Source organism: Marmota flaviventris, chromosome 3, assembly GCF_047511675.1.
Source record: "Marmota flaviventris isolate mMarFla1 chromosome 3, mMarFla1.hap1, whole genome shotgun sequence".
Classification (NCBI taxonomy): Eukaryota; Metazoa; Chordata; class Mammalia; order Rodentia; family Sciuridae; genus Marmota; species Marmota flaviventris.
This window is the reverse complement of record NC_092500.1, coordinates 52,304,733-52,325,403: the sequence shown is the minus strand read 5'-3', so window position 1 is coordinate 52,325,403 and position 20,671 is coordinate 52,304,733. Positions and strand designations below refer to the sequence as shown.

The following is a 20,671-nucleotide window of genomic DNA, read 5'->3' as shown; positions in this document are numbered from 1 at the left end:
TAATACAGTTCAAACAGATCTAGACTGGGTATCCTGCTGACATTTGTCCTTCCACTACATTGATGACATTATGCTGACCAGGCAGGATGAACAAGAAGTGACTAGCATGCTGGAGATGGTGGGAGATGAAGCCTATGAAAAAATAAGTTCCTGGCACTTTCCTAAAGGTTTTTAGGGATATTGCTAGGACACTGCCTTCAAAGTGAAAATAGATAGCCATATCTTACATTTCTTACTTCAAAAGAGGAAGCACAGTGCCTGGTAGAACCCTTTGAATTCTGCATGCAAAACATCATACAACTAAGATTATGATTTCAGCCCACATGGCAAAAGACATGAGGGCTGTCAGCTTTGAGTGGGGATGGAAGCAGAAAAGCATTTTGGTAACAAGCAGATTTGGCTACATAATCTGTGTATCCAGTGTGAAATCCAAAATCCAGGCCCAAAAGAGCAGGACACAAGTGCCACTAAAAGCTGGGCTTGGTGGTGCATTCCTGTAATCCCAGTGCCTTGGGAGGCTGAGGCAGAGGATCACAAATATGCATGAATACATAGAACTTCAGTCACCTGTGTCACTCATTATGGTTATGCCAGTGCTCCCATCTTACCTCACCCCCAGGGACCAGAATGACCAGCAACTTAATTAGGCCCTAAGCAACTTAACAAGACCCGGCCTTAAAAAAAAAGGTGGCGGTGGTGGACTGGGGATATGGCTAAATGGTTAAACCCCTCTGGGTTCAATACCTGGTACCAAAAAAAAAAAAAGACGTAGAAGGCTTTAAGCTTTTATATATTCCAAAGTGCCCATTCATGTACTTCATCAGAGTATCTGCAATTATAGGGAAAAATAAATTTAAAAATTCTTTTCATTAATAATTGGTTAATCCAAAATTTTGTATGAAAATAACATTCTTGGCAAATGAAACCATTTTTCTATTTCTAAGCCTGTGGGTATATGATTTACCATGTTGCAAAGTTATCAAAACTTGACTCTGAACACTTTGAAGAATTCCAATAGCTCACTGATATGCTATATTACAATTTCCGTGTGGGCCTTTATTTTGTAATAATTTACTGACATGGGCTGCTTAACCTTTGGAAGTTCCTGTCCCAGCTCTTAGGCCTAGGACTTAAGATTAGTGCAAATGTTGCAGAGACGGAACTCAGGAAACAGGCAAGTTAGACTCCCACAGCAAGTTCTTTACACAGAGTCCTTTTTCTCTCCTACCATTATCACCACTCCACCAGCACTGCTGCCTCTCCAATGCTCTCTACTGTCTCTACCATTACCTGGGGCTGGTTCCCTCCTGGCTCCTAACTGCCCTGAGGAATATGCTTGTGGCAACTGCTTGGTGCATGGCACTGCCTCCTCTGTCTGCTGGCTTGGTTTATCTCTTCTGATCATGCACATGCCTTATCCTATTTGATTAAAAACACACACACACACAAGTTAGAAGATAAAAATTATTAATAATTTTAAGAATGTGACAATTAAGACGAGCACTGGGACCTTTTGAGAGTTGACATGCCCATGAAGCCTGTCCTGGCAGCAGCCTAAGCTGTGGTGCAAATTGCTTTTCTGTTTGGGCTATGCACTCTGGCATGTGCCAGTAGTGGGAAGAGATGCAAGGTAGAGAAAACCCCTGAGAAAATTGCAAGGTTTTAGAGAAAGGTCATGCTCCCCTGAGAAAATTGCAAGGTTTTAGAGAAAGGTCATGCTATCTATCACATGGATAGGCATATGGAATCTATAGCAGGAATTACACATCATTTGAAAAACAGCTCCTGGTGTACTAGGAACTTTAATCTATGAGGTATCAAATGACTATACTTCCTGAAATACTTATGAGTTGGGTTCTTTTGGATCCACCAAGTCATGGAGTTGGTCAAGACCAGCCATAAGCCTTCCCAAAAGGAAACAATACAGGACCCTGCAGTATCAGAGGACACAAACGAATGCATGAATACATAGAATTTCAGATACCCGTGTCACTCATTATGGTTATGCCGGTGCTCCTATCTTACCTCACCCCCAGGGACCAGAATGACCAGATGAAGGGGAAGGAAAAAAAACAAAGCTTGGTTTATGGATTGAAGAACTTGGGATATGAATGGAGGTGGAAATGGTTGGTGGCTGCATCACAGCTTTACTCAGCATTGGTCTTAAGGACAGGGGTAAGAAAACCATCCTAATGGGCAGAGCTCTGGGTGGTGTACCTGATCATCTGGTAGGTATGGAAGGAGAAATGGTCTTAAGTTAGAATTTATATATGGGCTCATTGGCAGTGCTGCTTGGCCTTGGCTGGCTGATCATAATCCTGGAAGGAAAAGGATCAGAAGAATGGAAATAAGGAGGTTTGGGGTAGTGACACATGGATAGGCATATGGAATAGGCACAAAGTGTGAGGTTCTTCGTATCATATGTTTATGCCCAATGGAAAGCATTCACTGTGGAAGAGGTACTAAACAACAACTTAGACAAAATAGCCTGGCTAATGGGTATTAGACAGACATTGTCAATGGCTATTCGAGTGCTGTCATGATAGGCACGTCACTTCCTCTTCAAAAAAATGTTACTTTAATACAGGTATCAAGAGATTAAATTTTCAGCTGATATGCATTGAGCAATCACACTGTAAAGGAAAGGATATATTCTGTTACTTTAATATCCAGTGTAGTAATAATAAATAAAGTGGTAGTCAAATTAGATATTCAAAATTCCTATCAGTGTCAAATTTTCTGATTTAAATACTATTCAACATCAACATCTCTTATTTATTGATTATCTGCTACTTATTAATATGCTTTACTAAGGCCTGTGTAAGGTTTGATGCTTTTTAAAAAAACAATTTTTATGTCAGTTTTATTGAGGTACAATTAATACAGTAAGATTTGCCAATTTTTTTTGTGTGTCTACGTGGTGCTGGGGATTGAACCCAGAGTCCCTGTGCATGCAAGGCAAGCACTCTACCAACTAAGCTATATCCCCAGCCCAGATGGATGGCTTTTAAAAGTATTAAAAACCATTTTTTTTTAAAACCTCTCATTCCATCCTTTTGGATTGAAAAATATAAGCATATTCCTCATGTATAGTTCTGAATTGAAAATACAGACTGCATTGTATTCCAAGCATATAAGTTAATTATAAACAAAAAAATTAAAGAGCAAAATTGAGTTCCCATGAGGATGAACCAAAATGCAGCAATAAGCTCTTGTATTTTTCTTCTGACTCAGGGAATGAGTAATCCTTGAAAGATTAGAGTAAAAGGTTAACTGCTGGGTATTAGAAACTGCCCATCCCAGAAATAATCATAACATTCCTCATAGCAATTCAGACTTTAATGGGTATTTGCACATGCTAAAAAAATTGTAAAAATGGTGAGAGTTTTGTAAAGGTGGTTTCAAATAATGGATATCTGAAGGATATGGTGAGACCCTTGTTACAGGTTTGGAAATAAATGGTCATAATACATAGATTGTACATGAGATTTTCATAAATTGCATTCTAGCAAATTGAACTCAGGGATAGGTGCTTTTTAGTTCCTTATAGTGCAGTATTGGAATTTGTATCCCAGTTGTATCTGATATAAACTTATTAGAACAATTAAACATTAAAACTAAATTTCCAAATTAAAATACTAATTATTATCAGCAGCATAATTAACTTAGTACATTTCATTTTAGCTATTAGTCTTAGAATTAACAATTAGTTTTGACAGTTATGTTCCATTAGATCAATGGTTTCCTTATATCCAAGAGTAAGCCTTAGCACTTCAAAGTTCTTATTTGGGGAATTCCCAGTCACCTGGCAGCAATAATGTGCCATGGAAAGGGGACTGCCCTTTGCCCACACCTGTACAGGATTCTCTTTAATGTAACTCGCTTTTCTTTGGAAGGTAGGTAATTGGCTGGTATTTTTCTAGTTTTTATTTTATTCACTCAATTAATTCAGAAAATATTTATTAATCACCTGCCAGGGACTGCTCTAAGTGGTGGGCATATATCAATAAACAAAATTGACAAAAATTCCTGCTCTCATAAGCCTATATTTTTGTGGAAGAAGACAGATTTAAAAATCCATGAATTATGTGGTATGAAGGAGCATGATGAGTACTGTGGAAAAAGAGAACAAAGAAGGGAAATTGGGAATGCTGGGGGATGGGGAGCTGCAGTCTAGGTGGTCAGGGAGGTACCCCCTGAGGATATTTAAGCAGACACCTGACCCAGGTAAGAAAAGAGTTATATAGATATCTGTGGGTAAGTACAGTGACCTTGACCCTGCTTGCCTTCTTAGTTTTTAGTTTGCCAATTTCCTCTTTACTAGTAATTTGGAAATGATGGGAAATGGTTAATAATTTTGAAGTTTTGATTAATTTAGAAATCTGAATGTTAATGACTACTGTTTTCTTAGCCTCTTTTTTTCATTCTCTGCTCACTTTGAGTTTCTTTATAGTTCCTGGTAGAAAAACCTTAAATAATAATAAGAATAATGAAGACCAGTAGTTACAACACATCTCTTCTTAGTGGAAGGAGATAGAAAGGGCTGGGAAGTCAATGAAGAGAGATCTAATTTCAGCATTTGCTTCTATGAAAGTCCTGCTTGTTGCAAAGTTTGGCCTATGAAGAGGGCTCTTAATACTTATTCAATGCCAGGGACAATAGAGAAAAAAAAAGAAATTCAAACACAAAACAACAGCAATATATTAAATACACACCCTCCATTTCATATATTTAACATAAATGCTAGCAGAAGTTAATGTGTTGCAAAAACCATAAAAATATTTCCAGTATAATTTTAAATTCTAGATATCTAAGGGGAAAAGGCACAAAGCTTCACTTTTCTTTATATCAAGACCAGTTTCAAAAAGGGTTCTATTTGTTGTCCTGGTGGTGTCAAGTGATGACAACCAGGTTTCTACTTATAGGGTCAGCCTCTCTTATGAAAATGCCTTTAAATATAAGAAGTGTGCTGAACACACAGAAAGCACTATTGTTCATGCTATGTGTTGTTCCCTCTGTTAGAAGGATGCCCAACTATTTAAACAGCATTATACTAACAGATATTCTTCCATAATGAAAGCCAGGCACTTCAAGCTTCATTCTTTGTCATTCTTTGTGAATGGGCAAGTTATTTAGCCTCTTTCCCTCAGTTCCCTCATCTGAAAAGTGAGGTTAAAGTAGTGCTTACCTGCTTTATAGTATTGAAGTGAGGATTAAGTGGGATAATTCATGTAAATCATAAAGAACAGTGCCTGGAGTGCAAAAAAGTGCTAAAAATGTTGATGATTATTAAATTCATAAAAATATCTAAGGTGGAGGGGCACCTCAATTATCTTCTACTGAGCTCTAGTGTAAAGACATCTTTCAGAAGCATAATTTTACTGTTAAAACTGGTGCCGTCAACTTATTAGTTTGATCATCTCATGACTATTTATTAAATCCTCATTCTGTATTATGTCGTGTCAGGGAATTAGTTGATGTTAATCAGTACTTTGTTTTTCACCGAAAGAAAAAAGTTCTCAGCGTTATTAAATCCCAAGTATATGCCAGGTGTTCAGAGTTTTGGAAAAGTTTTTGTCAAAAACTAAACTAGAACGCCTTCAAAGGCTCCCAGATGGCGAGGGAAGGTGAGAAGGGCTGGGCATTGTGCCCGCGTATGGGAAGAAGTTGTTTCTGACCTCGGCCTATTGACTGGCGCTTAAAACCCTCCCGGGCATTATATCAAACTGGTAGCTCAATAAGATGCAAGAGTTGCCCTCATTTTGAGTTAAATCACGTGCTTAAAAGTGAAGGTGGCAGCGGCCAGAGAGCCCATCCCCCTTCGGGCTGACGGCTTCATCCTGCTCCGGCTCTGGCCACATCCTGCTCCTAGACACTCATCAGAGAGCGCTCTCTGAGAAGTGGTGCCTCACCGGTGGCAGGTGTCCCCAGGTAACCCGGCGGCGTGGAGGTCCCCCTTCGCCGGACACCACAGCCCAGCTCAGCGGATTCCGGGCGGGCCCCGGGAGGGAAGGTCTGGCTGCCTCCGGAATCCGGAGCCCGCTGGCACTGCGCCAGGCCCAGGGCACCCCAGGCGGGGACGAGGTCCACCTCCTCCCGGAACTGGCCGGCGCCGCGAGGCGGGACCGGCGGCCAGCGCGGGGCTGCGGAGCGCCGGGGGCCATGGAGGTCCTTCCCGCCGGCGGGGGTCGGACGGAGCGCCCCGAGCGGGAGTTCCGCGGCGGCGGCGAGGCGAGGCTAGAGCACGCGGTGGAGGAAGCGGTTCCTGGAGTGGCCCGGACTGTACCCCCGCAAGGGTCGGCGGAGCGGCCGCCCGGCTCCCGCGGCTCATGGGAAGGCGAGGAGGAGCCCGAGCCCGAGCCGGGCCAACAGCCCCGCGGCCGCACGAGCCGCACTGCGTCCCTGGTGAGCGGCCTGCTCACCGAGCTGTACAGCTGCACGGAGGAGGAGGAGGTGGCCGCCGGGAGCCGCGGTCCGGGGGGCCGCCCGCGGCGCCGTGACAGCCTGGACAGCTCCACCGAGGCCTCGGGCTCCGACGTGTTCCTGGGCGTGCGCGGCGCCGGCGACTCTCGCGTGCTGCAGGAGCTGCAGGAGCGGCCGAGCCAGCGGCTCCAGATGCAGTACCTGCGGCAGAAAGGTGAGTCGGGGGAGCGGGACTCCTGCGCTCACCTGCGAGCACCTGAACCGAGAGGCCGAGAGATCCGCTATTAAGTTCTGGGTGTCTCCTCGAACTGACTCTGGTGCCTACATGGTCACACATTCATGACTGCGCTAAGCTCTTATGCCCCTTCTCCCATCCTCTCTCCAGGTGTCCCTTAGAGTATCAGTTGTTGGAATGGTCGGGGTCTCTCCTCCCACTTTCCCCCAAGTGTTTGTGGAGGCCCAAGGGAAGAGGCAGCCAGAATCCTAATTTCTACTGAACAGCTGTCAGGACTGGGTTGGAGTTTCTGCTACGTATACCTGAAGTTGCCTAGAGGACGCTGGGAGAATAGAGATGACGCCTAGGGATTTTTTTTTTTTTTTTTAAGTCCGCTTTCTCTAGCCACACTATTTAGTGTTTAACTAGTGAGGCAGAATAATTCGATAATGTGGTTTCAAAAGCAGAGCGTGCGAATTCCATTTCCACCAGAACGCAAGGTTCCGAGCTGCTCGCTAGGTGTTTTGTTCTGTTCACCGGTTCACCGTGGCGGATTAGTGGAGAGTCCTAGAGCATTGGCTTCATTGCAGAATAACTCCTGGTACCTTCCGTTGGCATGGAGAGGCTGATCCCACAAAATGGCCTTGGCTTCATGGGAGGAAAGGCTAATTTGGTGTTTCTTTTGTTATCAAACTCTGAGGCTCGTGTCCTGTTGAGCCTCCCCCCCCCCCCCAACTGTTCATAAAAGCTTGCCTCTCAAGCACGAAGTTATTACAGTTGTCCTTTTTCAGAGATATAATAAGATCTCAATTTACAAAATTTAGTGAGATGTGAAAAACAGAAGCTAAGCCACTATAACATTTCTTGGAAGTAATGTCCTTGTACTAAATGAGCAGGGGAGGGATGCAAGAGTACTATGTGATGGTCTCCTATCTTCTCGTTACAAAAATCAGTCTAGCTGGTTCCAGGAAAAACAAACAAATAAATAATAAAGCTGGCTGCTTTCTCAAATCTATGTGAACAGCTTTCAGCTTCCTCTTTTGGCTTCCTAGTGAAGATGTTTTTTCCCAGCTGATTGTTACAAATGACTTCCACCTTCCTCCCCCATGTTGGCCTCTGGCCGGAGTTAGGCCATTTCATTTTATACAGTTATTTGGCTGTTCTTAGAGTGTGTGTTGATTCCAAAAGTTCTGTAGGGCAATAACTTTTCAGATTTCAACACAATCAATTTTGAAGAATTATGATTTGTCTTTCTCTTTTTACAAGACTTACTTTTAATTACTATGAGAGTTTTGGTGATTAGTAATTTCCTTTTGGAAGAAGAAAATTGGCAAGCTAAAGTTAAAGAGAGGTAAGTGGTACAGCTTTGCAAGTCAACTTCAGATGAATGACCTCTCTACTAATTATTCACAAGACCTATAAGAGTCTGTTTTGCCCCAGTTTCAGTCTTATTATGTACCTAGTACCCTGCTAATCCTTTTTTTCTCTTGTAGTCAGCTGTATTAGGATGACAAAGATGACCATTTTATAATGGTACACATTCATTGTTTGCCGCAGTCCGGCTGCAGCAAAATAACGGGTGTGTGTGTGTGTGGGGGGGGGGGGTGTGACGAGCAACTTGTGTACATTGATACAGCAGGAGTGGGAGCCGTTTATTGTAGGACAGGAGGGGTATATATACATTCCACACAGCTTATCTTAATTAACATAAACTAGATACAGCAGTCAACCAATAAGGAATCTCCACACTTAATGGCTTGCTGGGGTTACTTTACAAACCACTCCCTCTGGCAAAATGCCAGGCGCCATCCTGACTTATTTATTAGCAATTGTTAGGGTCTATAAACATCATTAGAATGTTAGATTAAGAATCAGGTGATGGATACAGCTGTTTGCTTAAATAATGCTAATTATTAAGTCATGTGATTTTTCTTTAAGGGTCAAGTAGTAAGCAGCACATGCCTGTAATCCCAGTGACTCAGGAGGCTAAGGCAGGAGGATCACAAGTTTGAGGCCAGCCTTAGCAATTTAGCAAGGTCCTAAGCAACTTAGCCAAAATAAAAAAATAAAACTGTCTAAAAATAAAAAATAAAAAGGATTAGGAATAAACTACTCTACATTCAATAAGAGAATGTAGCACCTATTTTGATATTTAACATGTGGCTCTTTCTTTAGGTGAGGTACCAAAATGGTTTCTCAGGAAATCTGGACTGTCAGTATTCCCATGGTCAAAGGGATGAACTTTGGAGTTAGACTCCTGGGTTGATATCCCACCAGTGTTCCTTACTAGCTGTGTGACCTTTGGCAAGCTGTTTAATCTTTCATTTTTTTGTAAATAAGGATGATAATAATAATGGGTCAGAGGGCTGTGGTGAGAATTTCATAAGTTAATATGCATAAAGTGCTCAATGAATGCTAGAGATTATTTTTGTTGTCATATACACTAGAATTCCTTAGAGAGGAATTTGATCACAGGTGACAATTTTCTCAGTTTTTCCTCAGTTACTTAATACTGTGAAAGGGGCAGTGGCTGGTGTAGGGCATTCAAAAATGTAGACCCACTTCTGTCCCTGGGATGTTTTGATACTGGCTGATATTATTGGAGAAGACATTTCCACACTGAACTCTGAAAATTCTTCTCATAAACAGTGTATATAATTCAGAGAATGACAGAGCCATAGATACCTAGGAGTTACTGGGAATGAGATAGGGTTTTCCCATTATCTCATGCTTTTGTGAATGTTAGTTTTAAGAATGGAGACTTTGGAAGGCTGAGGCAGGAGGATGGCGGGTTCAAAGCCAGCTTCAGCAAAAAGCGAGGGGCTAAGCAACTCAGTGAGACCCTATCTCTAAATAAAATACAAAATAGGGCAAGGGGTGTGGCTCAGTGGTAGAGTACTTGTGTGAGGCACTGGGTTTGATTCTCAGCACCACATATAAACAAATAAATTCATAAAGTTCCATCAATAACTAATAAAAATTAAAAAAATAAATAAAATACAAAATAGGGCTGGGGATGTGACTCAGTGGTTGAGTGTGTCTGAGTGAGTTCAATCCCTGGTACAAAAAAAAAAAAAAAGATGTATACTAATTTATCTGTTAAAAGGAAATATATTTTCTATTATATATGAAAACTTACCAAGTCTCTAAAAATGAAATATTATATTATAATATTATACCTGATAGGCTGTTTGAAGATTGTGTAACACAAAGTCAGTATTACTACATTCCTCTACATTGCAAAATGTGGGAAAATCATTTAGAAGGATGATAATTTACAAGGATAAATAGTTTAAAAGAAAATTTTAATCAGCTATTAAGAATCTTTTTTAGTTTTTTACATTAATGATTAACTTATCTTACAGGCTTACCACCTGAGTACTTTAATAATACAAAAAAATGTACATACCAACTGGGTGCAGTAGCTTGGGAGGCTGAGGCAGGAGGTTTTCAGGTTCAAAGCCAGCCTTAGCAACTTAGCCAGGCCCTAAGCAACTTAATATGTTTCTTTTTTGGGGGGCGGGGGGTGCCAGTGATTGAACTCAGGGACACTCAACCACTGAGCCACATCCTCAACCCTAGCGCTATTTTGTATTTTATTTAGAGACAGGGTCTTACTGAGTTGCTTAGCACCTTACTGTTGATGAGGCTGACTGTGAACTCGAGATCCTCCTGTCTCAGCCTCCTGAGCCAATGGGATTACAGGCCTGTGCCACCATGCCCGGCCCTAAGCAAGCAACTTAATGAGACCCTGTCTCTAAATAAAATTTAAAAAGGGCTGGGGATTTGACTCAATAGTTAAGCACCCTTGGGTTCAACGCCTAGTACCCCTTCTCCCCAAAAGAGAAAGAAATAAGAAAAGTACATGCCAGATTTCAGAAGCAACCAGAACGAGGAATGATAAAAACAAGAATCATTGCTTATATGCTACAGTAGCCTCAAGGGTTAAATTCACAGCATTTACCTCATGAATAGAACAGGAGATGAATAAGTGGCTTTTTTGAGGAACGTCTTAGATGAATGCATGTATGTAATATTGGGAAGAACCTAGAATTGGTTGGCTTAAATGAATGTTCTAGATATTTATCTGTTGACCAGTATCACATTGAAATTTATATTCCTCTCAAGGTATTTATTGTTCTTTCTATTTTTCTTTCTTTATAGACCATAATGAATTGAAGACGATCCTTCAGGAGCTCAAGTACAGAATTGGCATTCAGTCGGCCAAGTTACTTCGGCAGCTGAAGCAGAAAGATAGGCTTTTGCATAAACTACAGAAGAACTGTGATATTGTGACTGCCTGCCTGCAGGCTGTGTCTCAGAAGAGAAGTAAGTACTGGAGAGGGGCAATAAGCATTGTGTTTTTGAATATTTTGAAAAATTCTGCAGGGGTGTTCATACTCTGGAACCAAGAACCATGAATAACTCAGCTTTTTTTTTTGTTGTTTTTTTCAGTTCAAATGAATACTTCATGCCTAATGTTACCTTAGTTTTATTATTCCAGACTTGAGGTAGTGCTTCACTTTGACAATGGTTATTTTTACTGGATGCTAAATAATGACAAAAATCTTTGTTTTTCAAGTAGACATAAACTAAAAGCCATGTCCTTGTTCTCTTCATCTCTGTATTGCTCCAATAAGTGAATTAGACAATTGACCTAAACAAGGAAACTCTTGTAACAGGATCTTACAACTTGCTCTGAAATCTGAAAAGAACAAAGCATTTTAACAAATGAAACCGGTCTCTTGGGTAATCCCCTTATGACTTATAGCTTCATGGCATGTTAATTGAGTTAAAAATAGTTGAATTATCTGATCCATAGTAATACTAGATATGAAAGCTTGTGAATTAATTTTATAATATTCCATTCGATAATTTTACATTTTACTCTGCTAACATGTCCCTGTTTTTGTTTTGCATTTTTTTGTTAACATGCAGCATGGCAGAACAGTATGTTCAGGTATGGTAAATATAGGCACTGATAGTGTGTTTTGATAAAATGCCTGTGGCGATTTTTCAGGTGCATGTGAAAATTGCCTTTTCTTGCTTGTTTATTCTATCACATTTTATATGCAAAATAGCACATCCTAGAGATTTAAAAAATATTCTAAATTAATGTTTTTTTTTTAATGAAGCAATTTTTAGGGCTTGATTAGTTTCAGATAAAAAAATTAATGGCTTAAATACCATTGTCATATTTATCACTAAAAGAAAATCCTGTGTTTTCTTGTTTGTCTTTTGATTATATTGCTGCTTATTGTCCCCCAAACTATAAAGGTTTCACTTAATGTGTGTTAAACAGAATGCCACTTGGTTATCATAATGATGCCGCTATGGACTATACTAAGTGGGAATGTGATCGACAAGATTGGAACTGAACAGGGCTTTCTCTGAGTCAGGCATTTTAATGAAATGGCTAGAGCAGGAAGAAGGGCATGTGTGTGGTGGTGGGGGAGGTTATGTGCATGTGTGCATGCATCTGTATCAACCTATAACAAATTGGCATGTTATAAGTATATGGTAGTTTTTCATGGATTCTGATCGATTCAAAAGTGTCAAGTAAAAATTATTTTTCCCTTTTGTTATAAGATACTGTGATATTGACTTTCTCCTTTCAATTGTGTGTTTGTGTACCTATTGTTTGTACCAGAAGTTAAAGGCATAAAAGGGTAAATGTATGGATGTCCCCCCTGCATTCCTCCTCCCTCTAAGGATTGACCCCAAAACTTCGCACATGCTAGGCAAGTGTTCTACCACTAAGCTATATACCCAGACCTTATTTTTTTAAATTAACTTTGAAATGTGATCCCATGAAGTTACCCAGACTGACCTTGAACTTTCAATAATCCTCCTCAGCCTCCCAATTATAAGAATGAGCCACTGTGCCTAGCAATACACGGAGTTTTAGTGTGTAGTAAAGTCTAAGAAAAGATGGATCAGGTGTCAGCACACAGAGAGGAACATTAGACAAGGTCATGAATGGGTGGACTGTATTGGTAGTTACTAGGGACTAATAATCATGTGGAATTTAAATTACTTGATTGATAGAAGGACTGGCAGTTATGTCTTTTTATGGCAAATGTGCCCACAAGTATCCAACCTAATTTGTGAATCTGTGAATGCATCCTTCCTATGTATTTTAGAGTTTGTCTCTTCAATTTCAGCCAGAGTTTTGCGTTTCAGAGAATATGGAGTTATCTGGCTGCCTTCCTTGAAAGCTTACTTCTCACCTTGGTAATATGACTATTAAATAGAACAGTGTTTTTTTTTTTTTTTTTTTTTTTAAATAAAGAGAGTGTGTGAGAGAGAGAGGGAGAGAATTCTTCAATATTTATTTTCTAGTTTTCGGCGGACACAACATCTTTGTTTGTATGTGGTGCTGAGGATTGAACCCCGGCCGCACGCATGCCAGGCGGGCGCGCTACCGCTTGAGCCACATCCCCAGCCCTAGAACAGTGTTTTTTATTAACCAATAACTACATTAAAATTATTGTCATAGTATGGTACTGCACTATGATGTAGCCAGTTAAAATTTTGACTAAATGGTTATTTATCAATTTTAGAACTCCAGAGGTTAGATGTTTTGTGACTAAATGCTTAATTCCAGTAGTTGCACATTTTACCTCTTCCCTGAACATCAATTAATAATAAATACATTTAACTAGAGTTCTAAAAAGCTGAGATTTCACCATACATCGAATAACTGAACTTTCATTTTGTAGTGGTTGACAGTGATGAATTCAGATAGAACATGTTATGTTAACTTATATGTATTCAACATGCAAAAGTCCAGGTAATTTCCATTTCTGCCTGCATATGGATTTGATGCTTATAAATCTTTGCAAAAGTGATTTTTCCCCCTACCATAGAATGCTACATAATGGGTTATTTCTCATTAATACATCAAAGAGAACATAATAATTTTGAAACAAGAATCAGGAGTAAATGTGCATCATGATCAAAATGACTAGATCATTTTTATTTCTAACACAAATGATATAACTGCTTAGACTTTATGGTTTCTTATGCCACGCCTCGTGGTAGTTAGCATCTCTTTGTTTTAAAACTGGGGTGGACATAAAAAAAAAGCAACATCAATATTTGTCTTATAGAAGAGCACATTTCTCCCCCTATATTCATCTAAGGAAAATTATTGGCATAAACAACTTAATATTTAAAATAAGATTTAAAAGAACAACAGCAGCTGTTATTTATTGAATACATGCTTTGTGCCAAATTATTGCTTTTTTTTTTTTTTTCTTATTGAGACTCCAAAAGCATGTTTTTTTTCTTGTTTGTTTGTTTCTTTTTGTGCCAGGGATTGAACACAGGGGCACTTAACCACTGAGCCACATCCCCATCCCTTTTTTATATTTTATTTAGAGACAGGGCCTCACTGAGTTGAGACTGGCGTTTAACTCATGATCTTCCCGTCTCAGCCTCTGGAGCTGTGGGGATTACAGGCCTGGGCTACCGCACCCAGCTAAAAGCATGTATCTTTATGCACATTTTATTAGGACACTGAGATTCAGAAAGTTTAAGTAATTTGCCTAAGGTCACATAGCTAATAAGGGAGTGAGAAAGAATTTGAAGGTAAAGTCTCAAAAGTAATGTGGAAAGGGGCTGAGGTTGTGGCTCAGCGGTAGAGTGCTTGTGCAAGGCCCTGGGTTCAATCCTCAGCACCACATACAGATAAATAAAATAAGTGTATTGTGTCCAACTACAACTAAAAAATAAATATTAAAAAAAAGTAATGTGGAAAGAAAGAAAAAGGAAAAAAAAAGTCTCACAAGTCCACACTTTCTAACCATGAACTGTGATATAGAATTTTCTAGTTTTTTCTTAGCAATTAGATAGACAACTCTATCAACTCTATAATATTATTGGAATGTTGCTGAACTATAAGAAATTTGTAACTTGCAAAGGACACAATAAAGAGTTCAGGTTTGTTAGAATGTGTTGCTTCAGCATAGTTTGCATATGAAATAAGTACTTTATCTTTACTTGTTTAAATGGATTATACTGAACAATTTTGATGTTAAGATTTTTATGTGGTTAGCTTAACCTGTTTTTCCTGAAAGTAGATGGAGATCATATTAATTATTAGCATTGCACTGTTTTACAATTTTCTGCCTTGGTGTAATAAATGTTTAATTTATGCTGGTTGAGTTTGTGAAATGGTATTTTAAATCAAAAAATAAAATGTAGCTGGCTCTTGAAAATCGTGGGAAGAGAAAACATGAAAAAAATGTGAAAATACATAGAAATATTGTCTTTGTTCTAGCTTTGCCAATAAATACAGGAATTTTACACAGTTTACAACCCCATTGTATTAATGCATCTTTGCTGGCATCCTAAATTTCACTATCTATTATAAATGCCTGGCAGAGGCTCATGCCTTGTCAGGTAGGGCCATCTTTGTTTTGCTTTTCTTCTGCCTGTCTTCTCTGATATAATAATTTGTCCTTTGTAGAAGGAAATGGTATTTGTGCAGCCCCGAGTTTGATGGCACAGAAAGTCAACATTTTCCACTAAAAATCAGTTTTCTGTGTGTGTATTTTTAAATTATAAAATTCATATACTCAACCAAAAATCTATTCCTACATATCTACTGAAGAGAATTGAAGAAACATGTTCCCACAAAAACTTGCACACAAATGTTATATTATTATTATTCATAAGAGCCCAAAGTGGAAATAACCCAAATGTCTATCAGTGGATAATGAGTAAGTAAAATGTGGTAATATCTATTCAATGGAATATTTCTAAGCCATATAAAGAAAGTACTAATGTATGTCACAACATGGATAAACCTTAAAAACATTTTTTTAATCTAAGTGAAAGAAGCCAGACATATAAATCCACATATTGTACATTCTATTTGAAATGACCAGAGTAGGCAAGTCTGTAAGACAAAGTAGATTAGTGGTTACTAGGGGTTGGAAAGGGTGGAACAGAGTGGAATGGAGAGTGACTGCTAATGTTATAGATTTTTTTTTTTCTTTTTCTTTTTGGTACTGGCGATTTAACCCTGGGTTGCTTTACCACTGAGCTACAGCCCCTTCCATTTTTATTTTTTATTCTGAAACAGGGTCTTGCTAAATTGCTTAGAGCCTCCCTAAGTTGCTAATTTGCTGAGGCTGGCCTGGAACTTGGAATCCTCCTACTTTAGCCCCTTGAGTTGTTAAGCTTACACCTGTAAGCTTAACAACCCAGCTAGATTTCTCATTGGGGTGACGAAATTTTTCTGGAATTAGATAGTGTTGATGGTTACTTTGTGAATATCACCAATATATGTATTGTCAAAAAGGATTAATTTTATGGTAAATGAATTACATCTTAATAAAAGTGTTAAATTTAATATACTTGTGGAGACTTTCAAATATACAGAAATATAAAAAGAAGAGGAAAGAGATCATTTTCTAAAGACAGTCCCTTCATATTTTAGAATATTTATTCAAGTGGGTTTTTTTTTTAATATGCACTTTTCCCAAAGTCATGATAGTACATAACATTTCTATGTCCTACCTTTTCCATGTAACACATCATAAACTGATGCTATTGGTATAAATTATTCATAAACATAATTTTTAATGGCTAATGCACTGTTTTTCAGTCAACCATTTCGTTTCAGTGTAGCATTGAAATACTGAAGAATTTTCTTTCAGTCATGCGTACAGAAATAACAACTCAAATTGATTTAAGTTAAAAAAGGAAATTGATTGGCATACTTAAGTATAAGTCCAGGGATGTGCTTTTGGGTGTTGTTAAATCAGGTCTAGCTGTTCAAACAGAATCTTGGAGGACATGACTTCATCTCTTAGCTGTGCTTGCCTGGGTGCTACACAAGGCCAGCACGGCCGGCAGCTGCTCCAGTTCAGCAGCCCTACCTGGAAGAACAGATTTCTTTTTCCACAGGTCCAGAAAGTCTCATAATTCGCTTTCCTCAACCTTCCTGGACCCATGCTCACTAGGAATCAATGAATAACTCCTTGTTTATGTATATAAGAAAGTGATAAGTGCTATAGAAGAAAAAAAGAGGAGCATGTGGATTTGGAGTGGTTTGCTATTAATGGTCTTTTGGATTTTAACTATTTTATTGCATGTGCGGTGACTGTGTAATTTTCTTTTTTCTGATTACTAATGTGGTTTATTGACTATTTGAATACCCTTTTTTTGTGAGGTGCCTGTTTCTCTCTAGAATTTTCTGCTTTTTTAAAATTTTATGGATTTGTTGGAGTTCTTTATATATTCTGAATATGAGTTTTTGTCAAATATATGTTGAAAATATCTTGTCCAGCTTCTTTTGGCCTGCCTTTTCACTCTGTGTCATTTAGTGAGCAGTAGTTCTTAATTTCTGTATTGTTCCATTTATGAGTCTTAGCTGTTTACGGGCAGATTCCATGTGCACTCCATGGAGTCCCATCATCAGCACTGACTTGTACTTGGTTTAAAGCTTTGCTGTTGCTGTCTTGAAACTCTCAATTTTTTGAACAAGTGGCTTTACAAATTGTATAGCCAGTCCTGCATTTACAGCTGGTGGATTTTTCATGAAGTTTAAGAAATCTGTATTTATTTATTTATTTATTTTACCCCAAACTCTAGAAGCTTTATTTTATTTTATTTTAATTTAATTTTATGTTTTGCAGTGCTGGGAATTGAACCCAGAGCCTTAAGCATGCCAAGCAGGTGCTTGACCACTAGCCTGCACCCCCAGCTTAGAAGCTTTCCTATTTTGTTTTCAAATAGAGATCTAACTGCCCCTAGAACTGGTAAATTTTATTTCTGTGATGTGACATAGGAGTCCAATTTCATATGTGTCCATTTGGATATTTAAGGGACCCAGCCTTGTGTATTGAAGATAACATCTTTTAACATGACTCTGTGATGTCATTTTTGTGTAAAAAAAGGTTTCTGTATGTGCACGGATCTGCTTGTGGGTTCTTGTTTTGCTTTTTTTTTTTTTTTAATTGTTTTTCCCTGAGCCAATAAAACACTTATTTTCAATATTGTATTTTATAATAGCCTTAATATCTGAAAACATATGTCTTTACACCTTGTTCATCTTCAAGACTGTTTTGGTTATTCTTGACTCTTCGGGGAAAATTGTCATCTTTACAATGTTGGATCTTTCAATCCATAAATATGACACATCCCTCCAACAGTATTTTAAACTTTATTTTATTAGTATTCTATAGTTTTCTGTTTCTAGTGTCTATAAAGATATGTCTTTAAATTTATTCTTAAGTAGTTGATGTTTCTTGACACTATTTTAAATTGTAGTCTTAAAAAATTCACTTTTTTACTTTTGCTGGTTTGTACAAATATAGTTTTCTGTATACTGACTTGGTGGTATCTGGTAGTCTTTTTCTTTTGTTGATTCCAATAATATTTCTGTAAATTAATTTGTATTTTTATCTTATGAGACTACTGTGGTTTTTAAACCTTCATTTTATTTACTTATTTTTAGGTGGTGCTGAGGATCAAACCCAGTGCCTCACATGTGCTAAGCAAGTGCTCCACCACTGAGCTACAACCCCAGACCCTCGTTTCGTTTTTTTTTTTTTTTTTTTTGCCTTGTGCGCTGCCTGGGGCTTTCAGTAGAATATCAAATAGCAATAATGATAATATGGTAGACATTTTCTCCTTGTGTTAAACCTCAGAAGGAAAGCTTTCTTTTCATTTCACCAATTAGTACAATGCTTGTGAAAGTTTTCTGTATAACTCTTTTATTAAATTAAGGACATCATTTTGTCCAATTTGCTAAGATGCTGAATTTCATCACATTTTATCTACTGTATTGAAATGACATGTTGAATTTTATGAATTCTGTTGAATGTTAAAGAAATCTTTCATTTCTGGAAAAATCCTAACCTGGTCCTGATGTATTCTTTATATATAAATTGGGTGGGTTTGGTTTGCTAATTCTTTGGTTATAATGTTTGCATCTATGTATGTTCATGAATGAGACTGACTTATAATTCTCATTCTTGTAATGTTCTTATCAGATTTTGAGAGAAAGAAAAAGTTAGTTTGCCTTTATATTCTCTGGAAGAGATTGTGTAAGACTGGTATTATCTCTTTCACAAATATTTGATTGAATTCACTGGTAAACACATTTGGACCTGAAATTTTCTTTATAGAAAGATTTGTAACTATGAATGCAACTTTTAAAATAATTATAGAGTGATTTATATTTTCTATTTCTTCTTATATTAGCTTTGGTAAACTATGTAGAATTTTCCATTTCATATAACTTTTCACCTTTGTAGGCATAAGATTTTTAAGAATATATTTTTTAAATATTTATTTTTTAGCTTTAGGTGGACATAATATCTTTATTTTTATGTGGTGCTGAGGATTGAACCCAGTGCCTCATGTATGCCAGGCGAGCACGCTACTACTTAAGCCATATCCCCAGCCCCAAGAATATTTTTAAAAACATTTTTTTAGTTGTCAATGGACCTTTATTTTTTTGTGGTGCTGAGAATTGAACCCAGTGCCTCACACAAGATAGGTGAGCACTGTACCACTGAGCCACAACCCCCCCCTTAAGAATATTAAGAGGGCTAGAGGTGTAGCTCAGTGTATGAAGGTGTATGAAGTCCTGTGTTCAGTTCCCAGCATGCGCGCGCACGCGCACACACACACACAGATTTTTTTTTGTTCCTTTAAAATATCTTTTATTATAGAATGTATCATCATAAGGAAAATTATTTAATATATGCATTAAAATTTTTTTTAAGGACTGAACCCAGTGCCTCACATGTGTGAGGCAAGTGCTGTGCCACTGAGCCACAACCCCAGCCCTAATATATGCATTTTTTAAACTATTTTTTTTAGTTGTAGTTGGACACAATACCTTTATTTTATTTATTTATTTTTATGTGGTGCTGAGGATCAAACCCAGCGCCTCGCATGCAGTAGGCGGGCGCTCTACCACTAAGCCACAACCCCAGCCCCTGCATTTTATTTTAAAGAATAAATAGGCGTGTGTTGGGATTGTAGCTTAGTGGCAGAGTGCTTGCCCAGTATATGTGAGGCATTAGGTTCAATCCTTAGTACTACATAAAAATAAACAAAATAAAGGGATAGTGTCCATCCATTTAAAAAAAAAAAAAACTTAAGAAAAAAGAATAAATAGCTGGGCATGGTGGCACACATGCTCGCCTGTACTCCCAGCAACTCGGGAGGCTGAGGCAGGAGGATCTCAAGTTCAAAATGGCTTCAGCAACTTAGTGAGACCTTGTCTGAAAACAAAACTGGGGATGTGGCTCAGTGATTGGGCACTTCTGGGATAAATTCCTGGTTTTAAAAAAAAAGTAAAAAGAAGAAGAATAAAGAGGCCTGTGTATGGTGATATTTACTTATCAAGCTTGAGTAACGGATATTATCGCACAATGAAGAGTCAGCCCCTACGTGCTGTTCCCTGGGTGAAATCTCTCCCCCACGTTTGTGTTAACCATTTCCTTGCTTTCTTTATACTTTCCTCACTTGTTTTGTATGTTCCCAAGCAACATTTGGTTCTGAAAAATTGAGTAGCAAGCCCAAGTCTAGTTGTGTAGAGGGTAATGTTCTTGCTGTCTTAGATAAAAGCTTCCAGAAGGTAAAGCTGGGGCCCCTGTCTAGGCTTGACTTCCCCTGAGAATTCACAGGAGTCCTTTCTGGGGAAGTCAGATGGCAAGGTTATAAACAAGTCCTGTGACATCTGTCAGGCTGTCATGTGGACCAGCTGCTGAATAATCAGCTGGGCTGGGGTGTGACTTGCTTTTTATTTTTGATTCGAAGCTCACCACAGCCTCACTTCCTCCTGCTCTTAGAAGCAGGTCAAAGTACTTCTGTGGGAATGGAGGGAAAAGCAGGTTTCATTAGCACATTGTAAAATAAACATGTACAGGTGAGAATTGGACCAGCTCCCCTGGGCATTCTGCCTGTGAGTTAGAAGATGATCCAATGGCAGGAAACATCTTGTGTTGACTCCCTTCCACACAACTGTCCCCTGAGCCACACTGCTCCAGGCTGTACTGGTTTGCA

General features: G+C 38.6%; 1 protein-coding gene across 1 annotated transcript in view; it reads left to right on the top strand.

Annotated features, from left to right (window-relative positions):
- The first annotated feature begins 5,818 nt into the window (after positions 1-5,818).
- Tbc1d30 (TBC1 domain family member 30) overlaps positions 5,819-20,671 on the top strand; it is an 87,904-nt gene continuing 73,051 nt past the window's right edge. The window contains exons 1-2 of the mRNA XM_027928524.2: positions 5,819-6,637; positions 10,802-10,966. Coding sequence (XP_027784325.2) covers positions 6,163-6,637; positions 10,802-10,966 — 640 coding nt within the window. The 5' untranslated portion in view covers positions 5,819-6,162. The remainder of the gene's footprint in view (positions 6,638-10,801; positions 10,967-20,671) is intronic.